The 23,471-nt window shown below is 40.4% G+C and overlaps 1 protein-coding gene across 2 annotated transcripts in view; it reads left to right on the plus strand.

Annotated features, from left to right (window-relative positions):
- Window positions 1-2,321: 2,321 nt before the first annotated feature.
- CCL28 (C-C motif chemokine ligand 28) overlaps window positions 2,322-23,471 on the plus strand; it is a 156,378-nt gene continuing 135,228 nt past the window's right edge. The window contains exons 1-3 of one of the 2 annotated variants that reach the window (XR_011853216.1): window positions 2,322-2,516; window positions 5,394-5,523; window positions 9,428-9,845. Coding sequence is in view for 1 of the 2 variants with exons in the window: in XM_072136651.1 (XP_071992752.1) it covers window positions 2,462-2,516; window positions 5,394-5,523; window positions 9,428-9,614 (372 nt within the window). In the remaining variant the exon portion in view is untranslated. Of the gene's footprint in view, window positions 2,517-5,393; window positions 5,524-9,427; window positions 10,282-23,471 lie in introns of those variants that run through there. The other variant, XM_072136651.1, reaches the window with a different exon arrangement.

Consider the following 23,471-nt stretch of genomic DNA (forward strand, 5'->3'; position numbering starts at 1 on the left):
ATTTATATATACTACAAATGAAGCCTAAGAGACTAGAGAAAAGGGTTGCCAAACACTAGATTTGAAGTCTAAGAGGCAAAGGAGATTTATATACTAGAGAAGAAGCCTACTGGATGAGAAAAATGTGGTCTATATATTTCAGAAGAAGCCAAATGACTGAGGAAGAAGGGGGGTCCATATACTAGAGATGAAGCCGAGGAATGTGAAAAGTGGGTGGTCCATATACCGAAGAAGAAGCCAAAGGACTAAGAAAGAAGGGTGGTCCATATACTGGAGAGGAAGCCAAGGAATGTGTAAAATGGGTGGTCCCTATACCACAGAAGAAGCCAAAGAACTGAGAAAGAAGGGTGGTCCATATACTAGAGAAGAAATCTAAGAGATCAGAAAGAAGGGCGGTCTTATGGACAAAAAAACAAGGGGGAATCTATAAACTAGAGAGGAAGCCTAGTGACAAGAAAGAAGAAGGAATCATATACTAGAGAGGAAGCCTAAAAGTCTATTGAGATCTGTATAAAGGGGAGAAGCTTAAGAGAGTAGAAAGAAGGAGGATTCATGTACTACTGAGGAAGCCTACGAGGGAAGGGTGATCTATATATTATAGAGGATGCCTAAGGGACGAAAAAGATAGACTTCTTCTCTAGTAGATGAACCATCCAAGAGATAAGGGAGATCTTAATTGTATAAGGGGAGTCTAAGAAACTAGAGAAAATGGTGGTTCATATACTAGAGAGGAAGCCAACAAGACAAGGGAGATCTAAATACTAGAGAGGAAGCCTAAGAGAACAAGGACATTTTATACTACAAGGGAAGCCTAAGAGACCTGAGAAAATGGTGGTCCATATACTAGAGAGGAAACCAACAAGATAAGGGAGAGCTAAATACTCGAGGGGAAGCCTAAGAGAACAGGGAGATTTTATACTACAAGGGAAGCCTAAGAGACTAGAGAAAGGCTTGGTCTCTTAGGCTTCTTCTCTAGCATATAGACGATCTTTCTCTCGTATCCCTTACAGGGTTCATATACTACAGTGGATGTCTACGAGACCAGATACATCTTCATCTTTCATCTGCAATATCCTGTTATGAGTCCACACTTGCTGCTTTGCTTTGTTTACATACGGGGGCTCATTCATCATGGACTGATTCGTTGACGTCAGTTGGTCTTTGTCTTTACACTTTTAGATTTTTTAGTTTAAAGGAAACCTACCACTATGGATCTACCTATTAAGGTAGATCAGGTGGTCGGTGCATCTAACCATGTGAGGACAGACGTTTTTAGGGCTAATCATTTACTCCCCTCTATCTATTCTAATTTTTAATCAGGGTAATATGCAAATTTTCTAAAGAGGCTACTGGGGCGTGACGTAGCCAGAACTGAGGCTACGCTGTGCGGCTTCTTCATGCCCCAGTAGCCTCTTTGATCCTCCTACCCTACATCTTCAGCGCGCAGGAGCTACGTGCTCTCGTCCATGAAGCCAGAGTTCTGCGCATGCGCAGTAGTTCCAGCTTTGGAGCCAAGATTGTGCAGCCGCTGGCCTGTGTTCTGCACATGCGCGGATATCCTGCTTCGCGGACCAGGAGCTGCACGTCGAAGATATCTGGGAAGGAGCATCAAAGAGGCTACTGGGACATGGGGTAACTGTGCCGTGTAGCCTCAGCTCTGGCTATTTCATGTCATAGTAGCCTCTTTAGAAAATGTGCATATTACCCTGATTAAAGTTTAGCAAAGATAGAGGGGAGTAAAGGATTAGCCCTAAAAAGGCTAATTCCATTAATATTGTAGAGTGTAAAACCTGATACATATATATATCATATACCTGCTCATACATATACCAATACCAACTGTGTGCATCTGAAACAAATATGGGACTTATACCAGAGACAATGCCTAAGGCAGGAGAGAGAAGGGGGGGGGGGGGTCTATATACTAAAGGAGCCTAAAAGAGAAAAACGGATCTTGCTACAATTTTAATGACATAATTATCAAAGGGAATATCTATCAATTATAAGTAAATCTGTAGATTATTGGACAGCTGGGGAGTCAGTATGGAGGGTCAGTGGGGTTTGTATGTTCTCCCTGTATTTGCGCAGGCTTCCTCTGGATACTCCTGAACATTCATTGAGATAATGAGCTCTATTAGGCAATGTCAGTACAGATAAGATCTGCAGAATATGTTGGTGCTTTACAAGGAAGAGAAATTAGTAAGAGGGAGGGGGCTGAGGTTTTGCACCTGGAATTATTGGTTATGCCCGCGTTCAGATGAAAAGTCATGTAATTCTATTCTTCATATTATGATCATACAGAGGAATGCGTGGAAATCATGTGACCTGTGTAGGTGATAAAATGCAGGTGAGGTTGTAGCTCCGGAGGCTGTGACCATAACAAGTCCAGGGCGGATCCTACGTCTATGTATATAACACTGGAGGGAAAAGTAGAACTTTGCTCTTATTGAATGGACTGAACATGACAGCTGTGCGCCTGGCAGCCGCGCTACTGTGTGCGCTGTGTATCACCGACGGTAAGAGACATCTGTATTATACATCTAGGTGATGAGACAGATTACAGAAAACCAATGACCTGCACATCTGTAAGACACAAAGATATCATATAAGAGATATCTATCTATCTATCTATCTATCTATCTATCTATCATCTATCTATCTCCTATCTATCTATCTATCTATCTCATATCTATCTATCTATCTATCTATCTATCTATCTATCTATCTCCTATCTATCTATCTATCTATCTATCTATCTATCTATCTATCTATCTCCTATCTATCTATCTATCTATCTCCTATCTATCTATCTCATATCTATCTATCTATCTCCTATCTATCTATCTATCTATCTATCTATCTATCTATCTATCTATCTATCCCATATCTATCTATCTATCTATCTATCTATCTATCTATCTATCTCCTATCTATCTATCTATCTATCTATCTATCTATCTATCTATCTCACATCTATCTATCTATCTATCTCCTATCTATCTATCTATCTATCTATCTATCTATCTATCTATCTATCTATCTATCTTTCTATGTATCTATCTATCTATCTATCTATCTATCTATCTATCTATCTATATATCTACATCAGGAAAATTCCAAGCAACACAGTATACAAACCCATATAGGGGTGGATGTACAACAATTTGAGACCGGGCAACCTAGATATCCAAAATATCCAAAGGAAAAATTAGCAACACTCGAAACAGCAAAAAAGTAACAAAGTAAAAAAGGTGTTTATTCCATATGCTTATGCTTGAAACGCAGCGTATGGAATAAACACGTTTTTGTTTTTGTTACTTTTTGCCTTTTGAAGTGCTGCTTATTTTTACTTTGGGTATCTATCTATCTATCCATCTCTATCTCATTCTCATATCTTTCTGTCTTTCTCATACCTTCTATTTATCGATTTCATATCTATCATTTATTTATCTATTTCTATCTGATACCTATCTACCGGTAGATCTATCTCTATTTTTCTATTTTCTATCTATCATTCTGTCATCTATTTATCTATCTAGCAAAAAAATAGAAGAACAGCAGCACAATCTTTAGAGAAAACAAAGGAAAAAATTTGGGTACTATCCTGTTGCTCTCACCAACAGAGTCCAAGAGTAAAATGAAGAAAAGGGCAGCACTCCTTTCAAGTGAAAAAAATGGTGTTTTATTCCATCCTATGCAACGTTTCAGCTGTATCCCAGCCTTTGTCAAGCAAGGATAGATAGCATGCTTGAGAAAGGCTGGGATAAAGCTGAAAGGTTGCATAGGGTGGAATAAAACACCATTTTTTTCACTTGAAAGGAGTGCTGCCCTTTTCTTCATTTATCTATCTATCTATCTATCTATCTATCTCCTATCTATCTATCTGTCTGTCTATCTGTCTATCTATCTATCTATCTATCTATCTATCTCCTATCTATCTATTTATCTATCCATCTATCCATTCTTCTATTTGCAATTTACCAATCTGATATCTATCTTTTTATCTCTATCTCCTATAAATCAATATCTATCCATCTATCTCTGTTTCATCCCTATCTGTCATCTATCAATTAATCTCATATCTATAGATTTATAGTATCGATTTGCATTTTATCTATCCATACATCCATCACTTTCTCATATCCATGTATCACACGTCTATTATGTATCTATCTTGCTACCTATTTATGTCTATCCCTCTCTCTAATAGTAGTAAAGGGAATCAATAATGCAATTAAAGTGCATACATAACAATTATCCATACCATAGCAGCATGACCCAGGGTATATACATATCAAATCTTGTTTGATATAAAGTTTTACACCACTTTATTGATGTTCTGAGAGATATCTATGATGGCCCCAGAGCAGACTCATAGTCTGGAATGAACACTGGCACCATCCTCATCCATTTCAATGCGGGCATCTTAGTGTAGTGAGCCATGACAGCCACTGTACTATGGGCGGAGCTGTCTTATTAGACTAGGGGAAGGAAAATCTGGGATACACTTGCCTATTCTCTGCTTGAGAGACCAGCTGGTGACCCTACTCTTTAAAAGAAAAGGCTCTTACCTGTAAAGAAGGACTTGCCCACTTCACTTCCAGTGGAGGGTAAGTGGCTATAAGACTACACACCCCTGCAAGGCGTCGTTAATTGGCAAAGTCTCTGTAAAGAGAGCTATTACCCCCTGACCCAGCCTCTTCCTCAGCTAAACCAGTTCCCTACACTGTACTGAAGAGACGCAACCACATTGAAACAGTAGTGCCTACAGATGGGAATCTGTTCCTTCTGTAATGAATATAGTGGTGTCGCTTTAATCATGCTTTAATCATGCATCATGTTATTAGGCTTTTTGAAAGTCATGCTTGATGTTAAGGGGGCTGATGTTAACAAGGAGGCATTGTTTTCTTTATCCCATCCTGGAAAATTTATGTGAATATTTCCTAGAATCCCTCAGTGGAGCCTCAATGACTGTAAGTCTCACCACGCCTGCAAGGCGGGCAAAATTGGCAAAGTAAGGCAAACTCTTACTTCCCAATCCTAGTCAAACGCCTCTCGCAGAGATTACGGAAAATCATACTCCAGCAAGTTCCTATCCTTCCCCTTTTTCTGATTTAGTGACTAATATTTTTCTAACTAACCCATTTAGTTTTTGCATAATCCTGAAACGGTGGATGTTTCCTTCCTAACCGCCTCTCCATGCTCAAGATATTTTGAGATGAGTGACATGCTATTGTTCTGTATCATGATCAAATTCCATTGAATTCTCAGGGGGGAGATACAACCACCCCACTGGGTTGCTGTTTATGGGGGCCAATGCTTTTCTATTTTATTAGGACCCCATTGTGTTTTTATCTCAATTTGCTAATTTCAGTGTCCTTTTACTATTTTAGCAGCATTTTCCATTTCAAGCACAAGATGTTGCACCCAACTGGGGGAAAGAATTTCAAAAAGTTTGTTAAAGAAAGTGAAGAGTTATGACATTCAGAGACTGGACGGTACTTGTTACCTCAGTGCTGTGCAGTAAGTATGTTGTATGATGGAATCATTGTTCGGAGGGGGCATCCTTTGACACAAACTTTACCCCACCAGAGACAGCCCATCGTAGATAAAAGCCACCATTTTTATCAGTTTATCACCATAATACTACCAGAAAGGAGCTTATCTAATTGGGGAAACCATTTTTCAATGCTGATCATGGCTGTGCAGGTAGTAATACATGAAAGACGTAGGCCTCTTTCACACAACTGTACGGGGGCCGGTGATCTGGACAAATAATTTGTGGCATGATCAAGGTTCCCTATAGAGGTCTATGGCACTTGGTCACTGTGCACTGAGCACATGGTGTCTCACCACACTGTGTCCAAGCTGGGCGACTGCGCCACTAAATATATGACATATGCTATATTTTTCAATGGAGAGGTTGGGAGGTGAGGAACGCTCTCTCCCCCTGCTATGTCCTGGATCCAATCGGAGCAAGCACATGGTTGTGTGAATGAGGCCTGGCAGATGGAGATGCCATGGACAGACTTGCAAATGAAGTATTTAATACCATGTAATACATTAATAGCTTTAGTTTTACATAGTAGGTACCACTATTACATGGAGTGACTCCATTCTATGTCACAGAGGTGAACCGTGAGTGAGGAACCCCCTAATAGTGAATATGGGTGTGGGTTATGTTTAGGGGAACAAATTCCCTAAAATATAGACGAAGCTCAAACACATAAACAGAAGAACTTATTAGTTGATGTTATTGGAACTACAATTGCAGATGCTGATCAGCATGGAAAACCAGAACTACCATAAGAAGTAACAGCAGGTGCAATGGTTTGGGAACTAGGTCCTTTATTGGATCAACACTGACTTGGCTGGGGCCAGAGTCTAAACTAAACTCTAATATTGGGCTGTTACGATCTAAATTTATAGACTTTGATGCTTTGTTTGTGTAATTTGCCTTGGGGTTTGATGCTACATATCACATACAGCTTATTTTACATTGTCCATTAACCCCTTAAGGACCAGGCCCTTTTTCGTTTTCGTGGGTTTTTTTTTCACTCCCCACCTTCAAAAATCTTTAACTTATTTTTCCATGTTAAGAGCTGTAAGATGGCTTACTTTCTGTGTAACAAATAGCACTTCGTAGTGACGGTATTTAATATTCCATGCCATGTACTGGGAACCGGGAAAAAAATTCTAAATGCAGTGAAAATGATGAAAAAACACATTTGCGCCATTTCTTGTGGGCTTGGATTTTACAGCTTTCACTGTGCGCCCCAAATGACAGGTCAACTACATTCATTGGGTCAATACGATCACCGAGATGCCAAATTTGTATAGGTTTTAAAATGTTTTCATACATTTACAAAAATTAAAACCTCCTGTACAGAAAAAAAATTCTTCATTTTGCCATCTCCTTGCGCTAATAACTTTTTCATACTTTAGTGCAGTGTTCCCCAACCACCGGTCCATGGCCCAAGACCGGGCCATGGAACAACTGGTTCCAGGCCGCGCTGGACCTCTGTAAAAACAAACAAAATAAAATATACTCACCTTCCCCGTTCCCCTGCAGCAGTCTTCTCTCCCATTACTTAATTTCCATGTAAATGCACTGTTCTATTGACGGTGAGCGAAGAGAAGACTGCTGCAGGGGAACAGGGAAGGTGAGTATTTTTTTTGGTTTTAGTTCAGCTGGGATAGTAGGTGGGGGGGCTTCTTCAGGAAATTGGACAATATAAGCTAGGCACACAGGGAGTTATGTGGGGCATGCAAACGTACATTTTTGGCTATGAAACAGAAACCAGACTGTATCCCCCCCACCTACTGGTCCCTGGAGAAAATATATGTTTACAGCCGGTCCCTGGGCAAAAAAAGGTTGGGGACCACTGCTTTAGTGTACAGAGCTTTGGGTGGTGTCATTTTTTGTGACTTTTGATGACGTTTTCAATGCTTTTATTTTTAGGACTGTACGACCTTTTGATCACTTTTTATAGAATTTTTTCTATTTTTCAAAATGGCAAAAAAATACCATTTGCGACTTTGGGCGACTTTTGCGACTTCCGTTACGAGGTTAAACACAGTGAAAAAACGTTATTATCAGGCATAGATCAGGCATTTTCAGACACGGTGATACCTAATGTGTTTATGATTTTTACTGTTTATTTATATTTGTATCAGTTCTAGTGAAAGGGGGTTGATTTCAATTTTTATGTTTTTTTAGTATAATTTTTTTTTAACTTTTTTTTATTTATTTTATTTACTATTTTTCAGACTCCCAAGGGTACTTTAACCCTAGGTTGTATTATTGATCCTATCATATACTGCCATACTACAGTATACAGTACAGCACACCATCTTGCACAGCCCCCCTCAACCACATGGATTCCTTATGTATAGCGGCCAAACTTCTGAAACGCGACTTTTACACCTTTTTACGTCACATGTAAAAATGTAATAAAAAGTGATCAAAATGTCACAAAGTCCTCAAAGTGGTAGCAATGAAAATGTCAGAGCTCTTTTCGCCAAAAATTACCCTTCACACAGCTCCATACACTGAAGTATGAAAAAGAGTTATTTGCATCAGAGGATGGTGAAATTTTTTTTTGTAAACTTTAGTTTCATTTTTTAAAATGTATTAAAACACAATAAAACCTCTATAAATTTGGTATCACAGTGATTGAACCGAACCAAAGAATAAAGCAGAGGTGTTATTTGGAGCGCACAGTGAAAGTCGGAAAAACTGAGCCCACAAATGCTGGTCTTTTTTACAATTTCCCCACATTTGGAATTTTTTTCCAGCTTCTCAGTACACGGAATAATAATAAATAAAGTGACTGAGAAGTGAAAATTGTTACGCAGAAAATAAACCCTCACACAGCTCTGCACACAGAAAAATGAAAAAGTTATGGAATTTTGAAGGTGAAAAGTGAAAAATGAGTGGAAAAACCCTGCATCCTTAAGGGGTGAAAGTATAGGGATGCCTCTAGCAAGTAGTGGCCCTTGACCTGTGGAATGTAGAAACTTGAGGTTTGGAGTCTAAGACAAAGTTCATTGGAAAAAAAAACTATATTATCTGTGGCTTCCTTCTAAAATCAACTTTTAAAATTATGACAATGAGTCAGAAAGCTTACTGGGGCAGTTTCCAGAGCCCCTCTGTGTTGCAGATTCACAGACTGTAACACTGAGCAGGAGCACTTCCCCCTCCCACTTTGTGCTGAAAATTCCACTACGGCAGTGAGATTACATTAGGCAGAGGGAGCAGGTGGAACGATGAAACTGTGAAACAACATGTGAATCGGCAGTGCCAGTAGCTTTTAATTTTAAAAGTTGATTTTAAATGGAATGAGGCCATGGGTAACAAATATAAGACGATACCACAGTCACAGTGCCTGGATCTATGAGTAAGTGTCCCTGGTTTATCCATACTTGATTTTGGTTATAGATTTACTTTAACTGACTTAAAGGCAGATCATTCCTGTCAATTTTTTGATAATAGGTGTCCAGTGGGCGGTCCTAACCTATGACTGACAAGTTTTGTGTGAATGTACATAGAAAGATAGCAGTAAGTCACCAAGAAGAACTCACTCTGAATTTACACTTTCAGTGTATATCCAAAAACCTGGGCATGTAGATCACCTCCTCTATTGCACCTTTACAGCCTCTTTAACCATGAACTGACAATTAGTGTCGGACTGGCCCACCAGAGTACCAGAGGATCCTCCGGTGGGCCCTGGCTCAACCCAATACTGAACCCCAGAGGTCCATCAGAAAGCACCACAATTTGGAGGCTGCTAGAGTATATTTCCTGGGGGATAATGAAGAATGGGCCCCGCAAATTTCTCTGGTGGGCCTAAGGAAATCCATTCCGACACTGCTGACAATTATTATAATTATTATTAATTTTGTAATGTGTTATTGAATTTTTCAGGTTGCACTTGAAACATAAGACCCTGTGTATTAGTCCTGATAATAAGAGGGTACAGGAGTGGATCAGCAGACAGGGTAAGAAGAGTTCTGGAAATATAAGAACCAGAAAAAAAAACCCAGGAAGAAAGAAAAGACTGGTTAACCTAAAGAAAAAGAAGATCAAGAAACTAAAGAGACTCCGGGCATAACTCCGCATTCAGACGTGTTCCATACCTGAGGAAGGATGCCCCCTACTGCGTTTTCCCATTATACAATATCAGTATTGTCATCCTATTTTCATATCTTAAATCCTTCCCAAAGTCGTAGAACTATTTCTATCAATAAGCTTACTGACTGTTTCCAGTAGCATCTAGCAGAGCTATGAGTGCGGCTCTGGAGTACAGGCAGTCCCCGTGTTACATACAAGATAGGGTCTGTAGGTTTGTTCTTAAGTTGAATTTGTAAGTCGGAACTGTATATTTTATCATTGTAATCCCAGTCAGAACTTTTTTGGTCTCTGTGACAATTGGATTTTAAAAATGTTGGGTTGTCATAAGAACCAGGATTAACAATAAAGCTTCATTACAGACACCTGTGATAACTGTTACAGCTGTTTATTGTAGCCTAGGACTAAAGTACAGCAAATTACCAATATCCAGAGGTCCGTTTATAACTAGGGGTCGTATGTAAGTCGAGTGTTCTTAAGTAGGGGGACCGCCTGTAAATACAAGTTGTAACTAAGCTATATGATTATATGAACTGTAACATAATACCGATAGGTGAATATATACTGAAAGACGGGTAAAACCTGAATTACCGGTATTTTCAGAAAAGAAAAATTAAAAAAAGAAAAAGCTCCATCTTCCTGAAGACAAGCATCACATCTTTAAAAAAAAAAAAAAAATGTATTAGGACTTTTTAATTGACTTTGTCATACAAAATTTGTATTAGATAAAATGTTTTTTTTTTTTAAACATGATCTTGCTTAGTGTTTTTATTATATCATACGTCATAAATTATAAGTTACAAATACAACCGTAAGTATGAGAACCAACGTTGCATTGTGCCTCCAGGGGTTAATATCCTGAACGTACAGGATGATCTCTGTGTCCATAAAGGCTTGCGCTTAAAGAGGTTTGCTCATAAGAGAAAGTCATCAAATCTTAATACCCCTGCGATGGTAACATGATAAAGATCACTTTTAACCACTTATTTTGCAATTTTATTCAGTATTATCCCTGCTTTTGGGCTTATTACTGCATCAGCTGCTCACTGCAAGATTCAACTCTGTGGGCGGGCACTGGCAGTCACATGGTGCAGAGCTGACACTTCCTGATTCCTGTGCTGTGCTCCTGCACCGGAGGTTCCTGTCTCCTGTTTCAGTGTGCTGACAATGTGCTTAGATTATCAGGGTACAGGGTTTAGCTACACTTTCATTTAGATTCTGAACACTCTACTAGTATCTGACACATTGAAAAAGAGAGATGAGAAAGATCAGAGATGATGAGATGGATATAAGATTGCTAATAACACACTCGGCTCTGCTATCTCATGTAACCAATCACACACACACACTCAGTCCTGCTATTCCATCCTCCACCTTGGATCAAGACGCTTGTCTTGGCATTTTTACACAGTATTCATTACAATGAGCCACTGGCCAGTAGCGAAACTGCAGAAACAAGACTGCCTCTGGTCTGATGAAGACCCCAGGCTGTCATGGCAATCGCCACCCTTAGTCAGCATTCTCAATTATTTCAGTTCAATTCACTCCACCTGGCTCCCTGCCAACAGCATGTGGTGAGTCCAGGGGGAGGGACAGCTGCATCCTGTGTGTGCCTGTGTCTCCTTATGCACTCTTCCTCTCCTCCACACCATCTCCCTCAATGCACATGACAGGAAGATGGGATGAGTGGAGCTGGATGAATGTAAATGAGAGGACACTGACAAAGGCACACAGGCTGCGGCTGCACCCTTCTGTGGGACTCACCACATGCTGCTGGCAGGGATCCAGGTAAAAAACGACTTCACTTACCCCTGAGGAAGTCACCACGGCGTGACAATACGCTTGGGGTCCGTGTCTCCTCTTCGCCCTACTCCTTGTTGGACCGTTCTCTGTAACATGTCTGAGCTGCAGACTGCCTCCATCTTTGTGCTCCTGTACAACTTGTCCCTCCCCCATTGATGTCAGTTCACCAGGCTGTGACCTCTGAGAAGGAGTAGTAGGAGGAGCTATACAGGAGCACAAAGGTGGGGGCTAAGATCTGAGGAGTGAGTAACACAGACAAGGCACATGTTGTTTTTAGAAATGCATTCAAACCAAAGTACAACCCCTGTGACTACCCCAGAATTCTGTCCGGATGCAAGAGTAAGTTATAACACACAATAATATTGTAATGCAAATGCTTATAAAAGGCAGAGGGGCAGATTTGCAATGCAGGTGTAATGGGCTTCTGCAACGTGTCTTTAGTGAAAATGAGGTCCCTGGTGACAGGTTCCCTTTAAATTTATACTCACTCCTATGGGGACTTTAGATGGTAGTAAACTTGAAATTTATACTCACTCCTAAGGGGACTCTAGATGGTAGTTCCTTTTCAGGCACTTTATTGCTTTTTGCACACTACATCCTGTGCGGTTTTAGGTGTGTTTTATGTTTTTTTTTGTATACCCTGTTGTTCATATGTGATTACAAATAAAGTTATTGATTTTTTACACACATTTGTGTCTGTTCATACGCCTCCATCTGTTTTCCCTTGGACAGTGGTGGTGGCATCTCCATGGATATAAATGCAAAGATGCATCGTAATTGCAAAGTTTGATTTTGGCATTCATAATACCCAGTTTTTACGTAGCTTGTGGATGGGATTGAATGGTCCATGCTGAGCCACAGGCGTAATGCTTGTGTTTTAAATCATTCAAATGCATTGATACAATCACACAGCAATAAATTTGTGTCCTTTAATGTGTCCAGTGGGAATACAGACCATTTGTGTTTTTAGTGTCCTACTTTATTCCCCCATCATAATGAGAAAAAAAAACATGAATTCCATCGCCAGGATAAACATCTCCTCCATTGCTTCCTGGTGTTATAAATCTCCAGTAATGACGGTGTCAGTCCCGAGACTCTTTAAGATAATAATGTTCTTGGCAGAACGGCTGCGAGTCTCATGCTGAGGAGAAATAATCACTGGCTCATAGATGTGGATTTATGATGCTCATTCAAGTAGCTATAAATGTCTGCACCCTGACAATTGCCGAGTGCAGACACATCGGGGCTCATTTACGAAGGGTGGCGGATCGCACTTTCGTCAGACTTCGCCGGTTTCGGGATTTGTGCAGCTTTAACAGGTATTTAACAGTGGTTTGCGCTGGGATTGTGTCACACGTGATCGGATAGTGGCGCAGCTGCACTGGCTTCCATGCGGCACAAATCAGGGAGGGGGGTGGACCGTCGGATGATCCGACTGATTTGGGCTGAGCACAGGATTTAAGATTCAAATTGTGTTGCAAGACAATGCACTTACATGCCCCAGGAAGAAGGTAAACTCTGCCGGACCTGAGCGGGGAAGCGACACATGCAGGATATTGGGCATACGATCTTAGTGAATCACGGCACATTGCATGATCTGCGGACAATGCACTTTCTTTGAACTCCTAGGACCCGGTAAGTAAATGTGCCCCATTGTCCTAATGGTAGTAAACCTGAGAAGGAGGCCGGGCTGAATTGGCACTGAGCGTTCAGACCCCAGATCTCCAGAGGGGGATAGAAGACAAAAAAGGGGAGATAGGAGCGCTCTCCTCGTGTTATATGGTAAAGGTCAATAAAATCTTCTTAAAGGGAACCTACCACCACGAATCCACCTATGAAGGTAGATCGGGTGGTAGGTGGAAAAATAGGACATGAAGATTAGCCTTTTTAAAGGTTAATCCTCACGTCCCCACACTTTTTTTGGAAACCTTTATTAGGCACATATGTAAATTTTCTTATGCGGCTACTGGGGCGTGGAGTAGCCGCATCCGAGGTTATACGGGGCGGCTATTCTACACCCCAGTAGCCTCTTTTCTGCTCCTACTCCCCATTTTCGGTGCGCAGCTCCTCTTCAGCATGCACGCGGGCCTGCTGTTCTGCGCATGCGCAGACTCTTTCAGGCCTCTCTCTCAGAGTTATCACAGACCTATGGACCTCACTTGGGAACCATTTATTTGTTTTTTAAGGCTACAATTATTTTTCTCTCTTTACGTATACATTTGGCAAGAGGGTCCTCTTGAACATAATGGGGCACATTTACTTAACCGGTGATCCCCGATCCGGACAGTCTGACGAAGATGAAGTCAGGCGCAATTCACCAACATTGTGCGCCCGATATCCTGAATGTATCTCTTCCCCGCTGAGGTCCGCCGGAGTTCACCTTCTTCATCCCAGTGTATGTGAGTGCATGTCTTGCGACACAATTTACAATATTAAATCCTGCACATTGTCCGAATCCATCGGATTGTCCGGTGGCCTCTCCCCCTATTTGTGTCACGGGAAAGTTGGCGCTGATGCGCCAAAATCCGATTGTGTGCGCCAAAAACCCCTGTTAAAAATGCAGTCCGCGGACCCTTAGTAAATGAGCCCCAATATTGTAACATCAGTGACAGCATCGTCTTCTGTCCCCAGAATTTGGCTTAGGAGCCTCTGACTTTCCCTCTGTGTTTTTGTGTGTGTGGACTCTGGCTAATGTTACTGCTGCACCACACCAGGTTCTTCTGCAGCTCAGCTCTGGTCCAGCGACAGTTAACTAGCTGTGATAGACTGACCTCTGCCCTTACCACCTGGGGCAGAATCTCTTTTACCACCTACTGTATATAGATTCCATTCACAGCTAGTCCAGTGCCGGTTATAGTCTTATAATCTTGTTTGCAGTTCGCTCTCTGTACTTATGATATTTTTGCTTCTCTGATCTTGGCATTCGTATTTTTGACTATCCCTTTTGCCGCTGATTTTGTGCCATACTTGGAATTTCCGTTGAGGCCCTAGACCAGTGATGGCGAACCTTTTAGAGACTGAGTGACCAAACTACAACCAAAATCCACTTATTTACCGTGAAGTGCCAACATGACATTTTAAGCAGTAACTTATTGCAACGTGTTCTTCCACATCTTTCAATTGTATCGGCCGCCTAATGCCACTTAATACAGTTGAAAGAAAAAGGGAAAATACAGACTCTCATTGTAGCTTCTCTCCAGGATCTCTCTGTATAGGAAGAATGGTGGGTCTAGCAGGATGACCTCCAAAGATAATGCACTTCTGTCCACACCTTCTCACTTTTCCCGCAGTTCCAAACCGCCAATAAAGTACCGCTTTAAATTAGCGCTGAGAGGAGCATTCTTAAGTTGCCAGCGACTGCAGAAAGATTAGGTGTATTTGGTCCTGTTTGGTGAACTCTGTCCTGCAGTGATGGCCTGAGTGCCCACAGAAAGGGCTCTGAGTGCCACCTCTGGCACTCGTGCCATAGGTTCGCCACCACTGCCCTAGACCCCTGAACTCACTTGTGTTGTTTTTTTATGAGTCTTGTTTTATGTCTACACGATGACCTACAGAGGGATTGCCTTTGTGGTTGTCTTGTCTTTGAGACGCCTTGGATATACTGTCATGAGAAGACAGGAGACAGTCTGAGGGGCTCAGTTTAGGGACTAATTGTCCTGTCTGTCCTCCCTGAGTCTTGGGTCCCTGTTACAAGCCTCCGGCCACTGATGAGGACTCCTCACTGCTCCTGAATCCTTCTGTGCAGTAACTGTGTGATTCCACATCTCCAGATGTCTCCAACCTCCTAATCCAGGAGAAGCACGGGTCCATCATATACTAGTGATGTACCTGTACAGTCATGTACCTGTGAGATAACAGTTAAGTACCAGTGATATACCAGTCATGTACCAGTAATACACCAGTCATATATCAATGATATCAGTCATATACCAGTCATACAGTTATGTGCCAATTAAATACCAGTAATACACCAGTCATATATCAATGATATACTAGTCATATACCAGTCATGTGCCAATTAAATATCAGTTATATACCACTCATGTACCAGCGATATAGCAGTCATGTACCAGTGATATATCAGTCATGTACCAGTGATATATCAGTCATGTACCAGTGATATATCAGTCATGTACCAGTGATATAGAAGACATTTACCAGTGATATAGAAGACATGTACCAGTGATATATCAGTCATGTACCAGTGATATATCAGTCATGTACCAGTGATATATCAGTCATGTACCAGTGATATAGAAGACATGTACCAGTGATATACCAGTCATGTACCAGTGATATATCAGTCATGTACCAGTGATATATCAGTCATGTACCAGTGATATAGAAGACATGTACCAGTGATATGCCAGACATGTACCAGTGATATATCAGTCATGTACCAGTGATATATCAGTCATGTACCAGTGATATATCAGTCATGTACCAGTGATATACCAGTCATGTACCAGTGATATATCAGTCATGTACCAGTGATATAGAAGACATGTACCAGTGATATAGAAGACATGTACCAGTGATATATCAGTCATGTACAAGTCATATATTAGTCATGTACCAGTGATATATTAGTCATGTACCAGTGATATAGCAGTCATGTACCAGTGATATAGCAGTCATGTACCAGTGATATAGCAGTCATGTACCAGTGATATACCAGTCATGTACCAGTGATATAGCAGTCATGTACCAGTGATATATCAGTCATGTACCAGTGATATAGCAGTCATGTACCAGTGATATAGCAGTCATGTACCAGTGATATATCAGTCATGTACCAGTGATATAGCAGTCATGTACCAGTGATATATTAGTCATGTACCAGTGATATAGAAGACATGTACCAGTGATATATCAGTCATGTATCAGTGATATAGCAGTCATGTACCAGTGATATATCAGTCATGTACCAGTGATATACCAGTCATGTACCAGTGATATAGAAGACATGTACCAGTGATATATCAGTCATGTACAAGTCATATATTAGTCATGTACCAGTGATATATCAGTCATGTACCAGTGATATAGCAGTCATGTACCAGTGATATAGCAGTCATGTACCAGTGATATAGCAGTCATGTACCAGTGATATACCAGTCATGTACCAGTGATATAGCAGTCATGTACCAGTGATATATCAGTCATGTACCAGTGATATAGCAGTCATGTACCAGTGATATAGCAGTCATGTACCAGTGATATATCAGTCATGTACCAGTGATATAGAAGACATTTACCAGTGATATAGAAGACATGTACCAGTGATATATCAGTCATGTACAAGTCATATATTAGTCATGTACCAGTGATATATTAGTCATGTACCAGTGATATATCAGTCATGTACCAGTGATATAGAAGACATGTACCAGTGATATATCAGTCATGTACAAGTCATATATTAGTCATGTACCAGTGATATAGCAGTCATGTACCAGTGATATATCAGTCATGTACCAGTGATATACCAGTCATGTACCAGTGATATAGCAGTCATGTACCAGTGATATATCAGTCATGTACCAGTGATATACCAGTCATGTACCAGTGATATACCAGTCATGTACCAGTGATATAGCAGTCATGTACCAGTGATATAGCAGTCATGTACCAGTGATATACCAGTCATGTACCAGTGATATAGCAGTCATGTACCAGTGATATATCAGTCATGTACCAGTGATATAGCAGTCATGTACCAGTGATATAGCAGTCATGTACCAGTGATATATCAGTCATGTACCAGTGATATAGCAGTCATGTACCAGTGATATATCAGTCATGTACCAGTGATATAGCAGTCATGTACCAGTGATATAGCAGTCATGTACCAGTGATATATCAGTCATGTACCAGTGATATAGCAGTCATGTACCAGTGATATAGAAGACATGTACCAGTGATATATCAGTCATGTACCAGTGATATAGCAGTCATGTACCAGTGATATAGCAGTCATGTACCAGTGATATAGAAGACATGTACCAGTGATATATCAGTCATGTACCAGTGATATAGCAGTCATGTACCAGTGATATAGCAGTCATGTACCAGTGATATAGCAGTCATGTACCAGTGATATATCAGTCATGTACCAGTGATATAGCAGTCATGTACCAGTGATATAGCAGTCATGTACCAGTGATATATCAGTCATGTACCAGTGATATAGCAGTCATGTACCAGTGATATATCAGTCATGTACCAGTGATATAGCAGTCATGTACCAGTGATATAGCAGTCATGTACCAGTGATATATCAGTCATGTACCAGTGATATAGCAGTCATGTACCAGTGATATAGAAGACATGTACCAGTGATATATCAGTCATGTACCAGTGATATAGCAGTCATGTACCAGTGATATATCAGTCATGTACCAGTGATATAGCAGTCATGTACCAGTGATATAGCAGTCATGTACCAGTGATATATCAGTCATGTACCAGTGATATACCAGTCATGTACCAGTGATATAGAAGACATGTACCAGTGATATATCAGTCATGTACCAGTGATATATTAGTCATGTACCAGTGATATAGCAGTCATGTACCAGTGATATATCAGTCATGTACCAGTGATATACCAGTCATGTACCAGTGATATAGCAGTCATGTACCAGTGATATATCAGTCTGTACCAGTGATATAGAAGACATGTACCAGTGATATATCAGTCATGTACCAGTGATATAGAAGACATGTACCAGTCATATATCAGTCATGTACCAGTGATATAGAAGACATGTACCAGTGATATAGCAGTCATGTACCAGTGATATTCCGGTCACGTAGCGGTCATGCACCAGTCCTTATTAGAGCACTCTATAATGTACACAGAGGATCCTGAGCCGGGTACCAACAAAAAAGTATGAAATAAGTTTTACAAGATGGAAAACCGCATTGATGGAATCCATAGCCCTTCTATTAATTTATATCACAACTTGTTTGAGGAGCATGTGATTTCCTTGAAGTCGCTTCTCCTTCCTCCTTACGATAAATACGACCAGATTAATAAGGGGAAATGTTACTTGTTATTAGAAGCGATTAGACTCCTACGACAGGTTATAGCAGAAAAATGTGGAGAAAGCCCCCACCCTCCTGAAGATTTTCTATACCCCAAAGCAAACATGTGTGATATACGGTATGTCTGACAGATGGGACAAAGGAGGTAAATGTTTTCTTATTAATGTTGTGTTGAGCAATGTGATGCAAAACCACCGGCGTGCCAAACTATCAGGGGATTTCCTTGTATCTGGATTGAGGCTATTTTTGGTAGATATCAAGTTTTTGGAGTACTGTCTGAAAGACTAAAACTGAAACTCTTTGCTTGATGGAAAGATACCCATGTCCCCTCCAAAGTTATATCCACCAGAATAAGATCTCAGTAACTTGCCATGTGGCCATGAACACCAATTATAGGTGACAATAATGTCTCATGCTGTGCACAAGTCTCCTAATTGTCTTCTGAGGCAGCATCCTATTCTTCTTGAATGGCGGTCATCAGCTCATAGAGGTCCTGGGGTACAGAGTTATGATCCTCTAAACTGGGACTTAGCTGATCCCATAGCTCAGTGATGGCGAACCTTTTAGAGACCGAGTGCCCAAAATGCAAACCAGACCCACTTATTTATTACAAAGTGCCAACACGGCAATTATTGCATTAAAATCTTCTTGCTCTGTGCTAGTATGTGGAGTACTTCAATTATATATAGTAGTGAATGTGGTGGTCTAGGACGGGAGATCCTCGATTTCTCCCATATTACCGCATTCAATGAACAGTGTCCAATACATTGACCACACGTGCAGTTAGACAAAATAGATACTTTTACTTCAAAACTTCAACATATACATTCTAGAATTGCAATTTTGGCATGACAAACATGCATAAGTTCCGTTTCTTCTAGCTTGTAGAAACTGTTGTCTGTTCTGTTTATTTTTATTAATATCTGCTCGTATTAGACGATTGGCAAGTGATTTACCTTTTTTATAAACAAATCTAGGTTTACACTTAAACAGTTTTCCATATTGTGGATCATATTTTAACATATCCCAATGTTTAAGAATAGTTTTTTTTTTAATTAAAGAAGAATGGTTATCATATGTGGATATGAATGGATGCCCTTTGTCTTTTTTCTTCTGATTTACATTAATTTGTCTGAGTTTTTGCCAATCCTCCTGTGCTACTTGTTCTCTTACTTTAACCCCTTAACGCTCTGCGCCGTAGCTCTACGGCACAGAGGTATAAGGGATGTATGAAGAGGGCTCATGGGCTGAGTCCTCTTCATACAAAGGTGGGGGTTTTTGCATATTGCATAAAACCCCCATCGCTAATAACCGCGGTCGGTGCTTGCACCGATCGCGGCTATTAACCCCTCCGTTGCCGCCGGCAACGTCGCCGGCTGCATTTAAAAGACGGCGGTGCGCGGGCGCCGCCATCTTTGTTTTGATCGCCGCGCCCCCGAACCTCATCGGGGGGCGGCGATCGGTTGCCATGGTAGCCTCGGGTCTTCATTTGACCCGAGGATACATGGCTTCTGCATATGCATTACAATGAGCCTGTGGCTCATTGTAATGTATAGTGTGCAAAAATGCCATATATTGCAATACTGTAGTATTGCAGTATATGGTAGGAGCGATCTGACTATCTAGGGTTAATGTACCCTAGATGGTCTAAGAAATAGTGAAAATAAAAATAAAAAAAAAAGTTTAAAAAATAAAAAAAATTAATAAAATATTAAAAGTTCAAATCACCCCCCTTTCCCTAGAACGGATATAAAACATAATAAACAGTAAAAATCACAAACATATTAGGTATCGCCGCGTCCCAAAATGCCCGATCTATCAAAATATAAAAACGGTTACGGGCAGCGGTGACCTCCGAGGCGGGAAATGGCGCCCAAATGTCCAAAATGCGACTTTTACACCTTTTTACATAACATAAAAAATGAAATAAAAAATGATCAAAATGTCGCACAGACCTCAAAATGGCAGCAATGAAAACGTCGCCTCATTTTGGAAAAGAAGACCCCTCACACATCTCCATGCGCCAAAGTATGAAAAAGTTATTAGCGTCAGAAGATGGCAAATTTTTTTTTCCTTTTTTGTACACATTCGTTTAATTTTTGAAAATGTATTAAAACACAATAAAACCTGTATAAATTTGGTATCACCGCAATCGCACCGAACCAAAGCATAAAGTAGGCATGTTATTTGGAGCGAAGAGTGAAAGTCGTAAAAACTGAGCCCACAAGAACGTGACGCACGTGCGGTTTTTTTCACTTTTTCCAAATTTGGAATTTTTTTTCAGCTTCGCAGTACACGGCATGTTAAAATAAATAACATTATGGGAAAGTAAAATTTGTTACGCACAAAATAAGCCCTCACACAGAAAAATGAAAAAGTTATGGATTTTTGAAGTTGGAGAGCGAGAAATGAGCCGAAAAACCCTGCGTCCTTAAGGGGTTAATTAGTTCTTTCCTACAATATCCCTTTTCCACAAATTTTTCCATCATTTTTTTTACTATGTATCTCGTATTCCGTGTCATCATTACAGATACGGCGCGTTCTTAAAAATTGACCCTTAGGGATCCCTCTAAAGGTTCCTGGATGGTGAAAACTCGATCTGTTTAAAAGGTTATTTTTATCTGTCGGTTTTGAATACAGTGTGGTGAGAGTTTTCCTTCTTTCAATATTACATTAACATTAAGATATTCTTATGGGTACAATATCTCAACCAATGTCCTCCATTGATAGAGCTATCGGCAGAGTATAGTTCTACTAATATTCAATATCTTGATGTTAATATAATATTGAAAGAAGGAAAACTCTCACCACACTGTATTCAAAACCGACAGATAAAAATAACCTTTTAAACAGACATTGTAGGAAAGAACTACCGTATTTTCCGGGCCATTAGGCGCACCGGAATATAAGGCGCAACAGTCCGATGCGCCTTATATATGTAATAATTCCATATATAAGGCGCATCGGACTATAAGGCGCAGGGTCGGGTGCGTGGCGGAGGTCCGGGGGCGGAGACCCGACGGGACGCGACGCCGAGAAGAGACGTGGCGAAGCGGGGAAGGTGAGTGGGGAAGGTGAGTGGGAGGTGAAGGAGGGCAGTGGACCATACTTACATAGGTCCCCGCTACCGGAGACAGCAGATCTCCAGCGGGAACTGCAGACCACGCGGCAGAAGTTGTTCGTGACGCGTGGTCTGCAGTTCCCGCTGGAGATCTGCTGTCTCCGGTAGCGGGGACCTATGAAAGTAGGGTCCGCTGCCCTCATATAGGGCGCACCGGACTATAAGGCGCACTTTGGATTTCCAAGGAAATCCAAGGCTTTTAAGTGCGCCTTATAGTCCGGAAAATACGGTAATTAAAGTAAGAGAACAAGTAGCACAGGAGGATTGGCAAAAACTCAGACAAATTAATGTAAATCAGAAGAAAAAAGACAAAGGGCATCCATTCATATCCACATATCACATATGATAACCATTCTTCTTTAATTAAAAAAACTATTCTTAAACATTGGGATATGTTAAAATATGATCCACAATATGGAAAACTGTTTAAGTGTAAACCTAGATTTGTTTATAAAAAAAGGTAAATCACTTGCCAATCGCCTAATACGAGCAGATATTAAAACAGTTTCTACAAGCTAGAAGAAACGGAACTTATACATGTTTGTCATGCCAAAATTGCAATTCTATTATTAAAGGGGAAAAATTATCACATCCCTTATATGGTACAAACATAGAAATTAAAGGCTGGCATTCATGCAATAGTAAAAATGTAGTCTATGTATTAAAATGCCCATGCGGTAAAATGTACGTAGGGCAAACTTCGAGACAAATTAAAATTCGATTAAACGAACACAAGTCTGCGATCAGAATATATGGGAAACAAGAAACTGAGGCAACTAATTTGAAAGAAAAATTAGAAAAGAGAAAATATGGAGAAACAACAGTAGCGCGACATTTTAAAGAATGCAGGCACCAAATATCAGAGTTGAGATGGATGGTTTTAGAAGAGGTTTTCGGGTGTGATAAAGAACAAATAAGGAAACGCCTTTTACAAAGAGAGGTTTATTAGATCTGTAGATTGGAGACAAAGAGCCCGAAAGGGTTAAATGAAGATTGTAACTTTAACATCTATCTATGAGCAAAACACTAAAAGGTCGATACTAAAGGATAGTTAAGCTATGTTTAAGATATTATGTATGTTATGTTTTTAATTGTTCACATATAGTAAGGTATATGCACAAGAGGTTCCGGTTGCGGTTACTATAACTTACGTGAACGAAGGAGAGCGTGTCATGTCTGAGGAAGGGGGCGTGTCCCTCGAAACGTCACAGCTAACATGGCGCTCACTAGATCGTGGCTCGGCGTCTAAGGAGCTTGTGTCTCTGCTCTAAGGATCAAGTAAAATGTGAGTCTGAGTTCATTTTTGTTATGATCATATCCTGCTGGAAGAAATAATAGTAAATAATACAATAGAACGCTAATAGACTCCTATGATCCCAGTTATTACCATCTATGCAAGCTGAACTTGGATAAGTTTAAACTATCATGCTACTACTAATCTTGGGACAGACAAACACTTTGAACAAAGAATGTATATGTTGAAGTTTTGAAGTAAAAGTATCTATTTTGTCTAACTGCATGTGTGGTCATTATATTGGACACTGTTCATAGAATGGGTTGATCAGACTCCACACAGGTTGCAAGCTACATATTGGGACGTATTCGCAACAACCCCTCTGACTTGCATCAGCAGGGGTGTTGCACAGGTACCAATCATATACCAGTCATATACCAGTGATATAGCAGACAAGTACCAATGATATAGCAGATATGTACCAAATATATTCCAGTCATATACCAGTGATATAGCAGACATGTACCAGTGATATACCAGTCATGTACCAGTGATATATCAGTCATGTACCAGTGATATAGCAGTCATGTACCAGTGATATACCAGTCATGTACCAGTGATATACCAGTCAT

Source organism: Engystomops pustulosus, chromosome 1, assembly GCF_040894005.1.
Source record: "Engystomops pustulosus chromosome 1, aEngPut4.maternal, whole genome shotgun sequence".
In the NCBI taxonomy this organism is placed as follows: domain Eukaryota; kingdom Metazoa; phylum Chordata; class Amphibia; order Anura; family Leptodactylidae; genus Engystomops; species Engystomops pustulosus.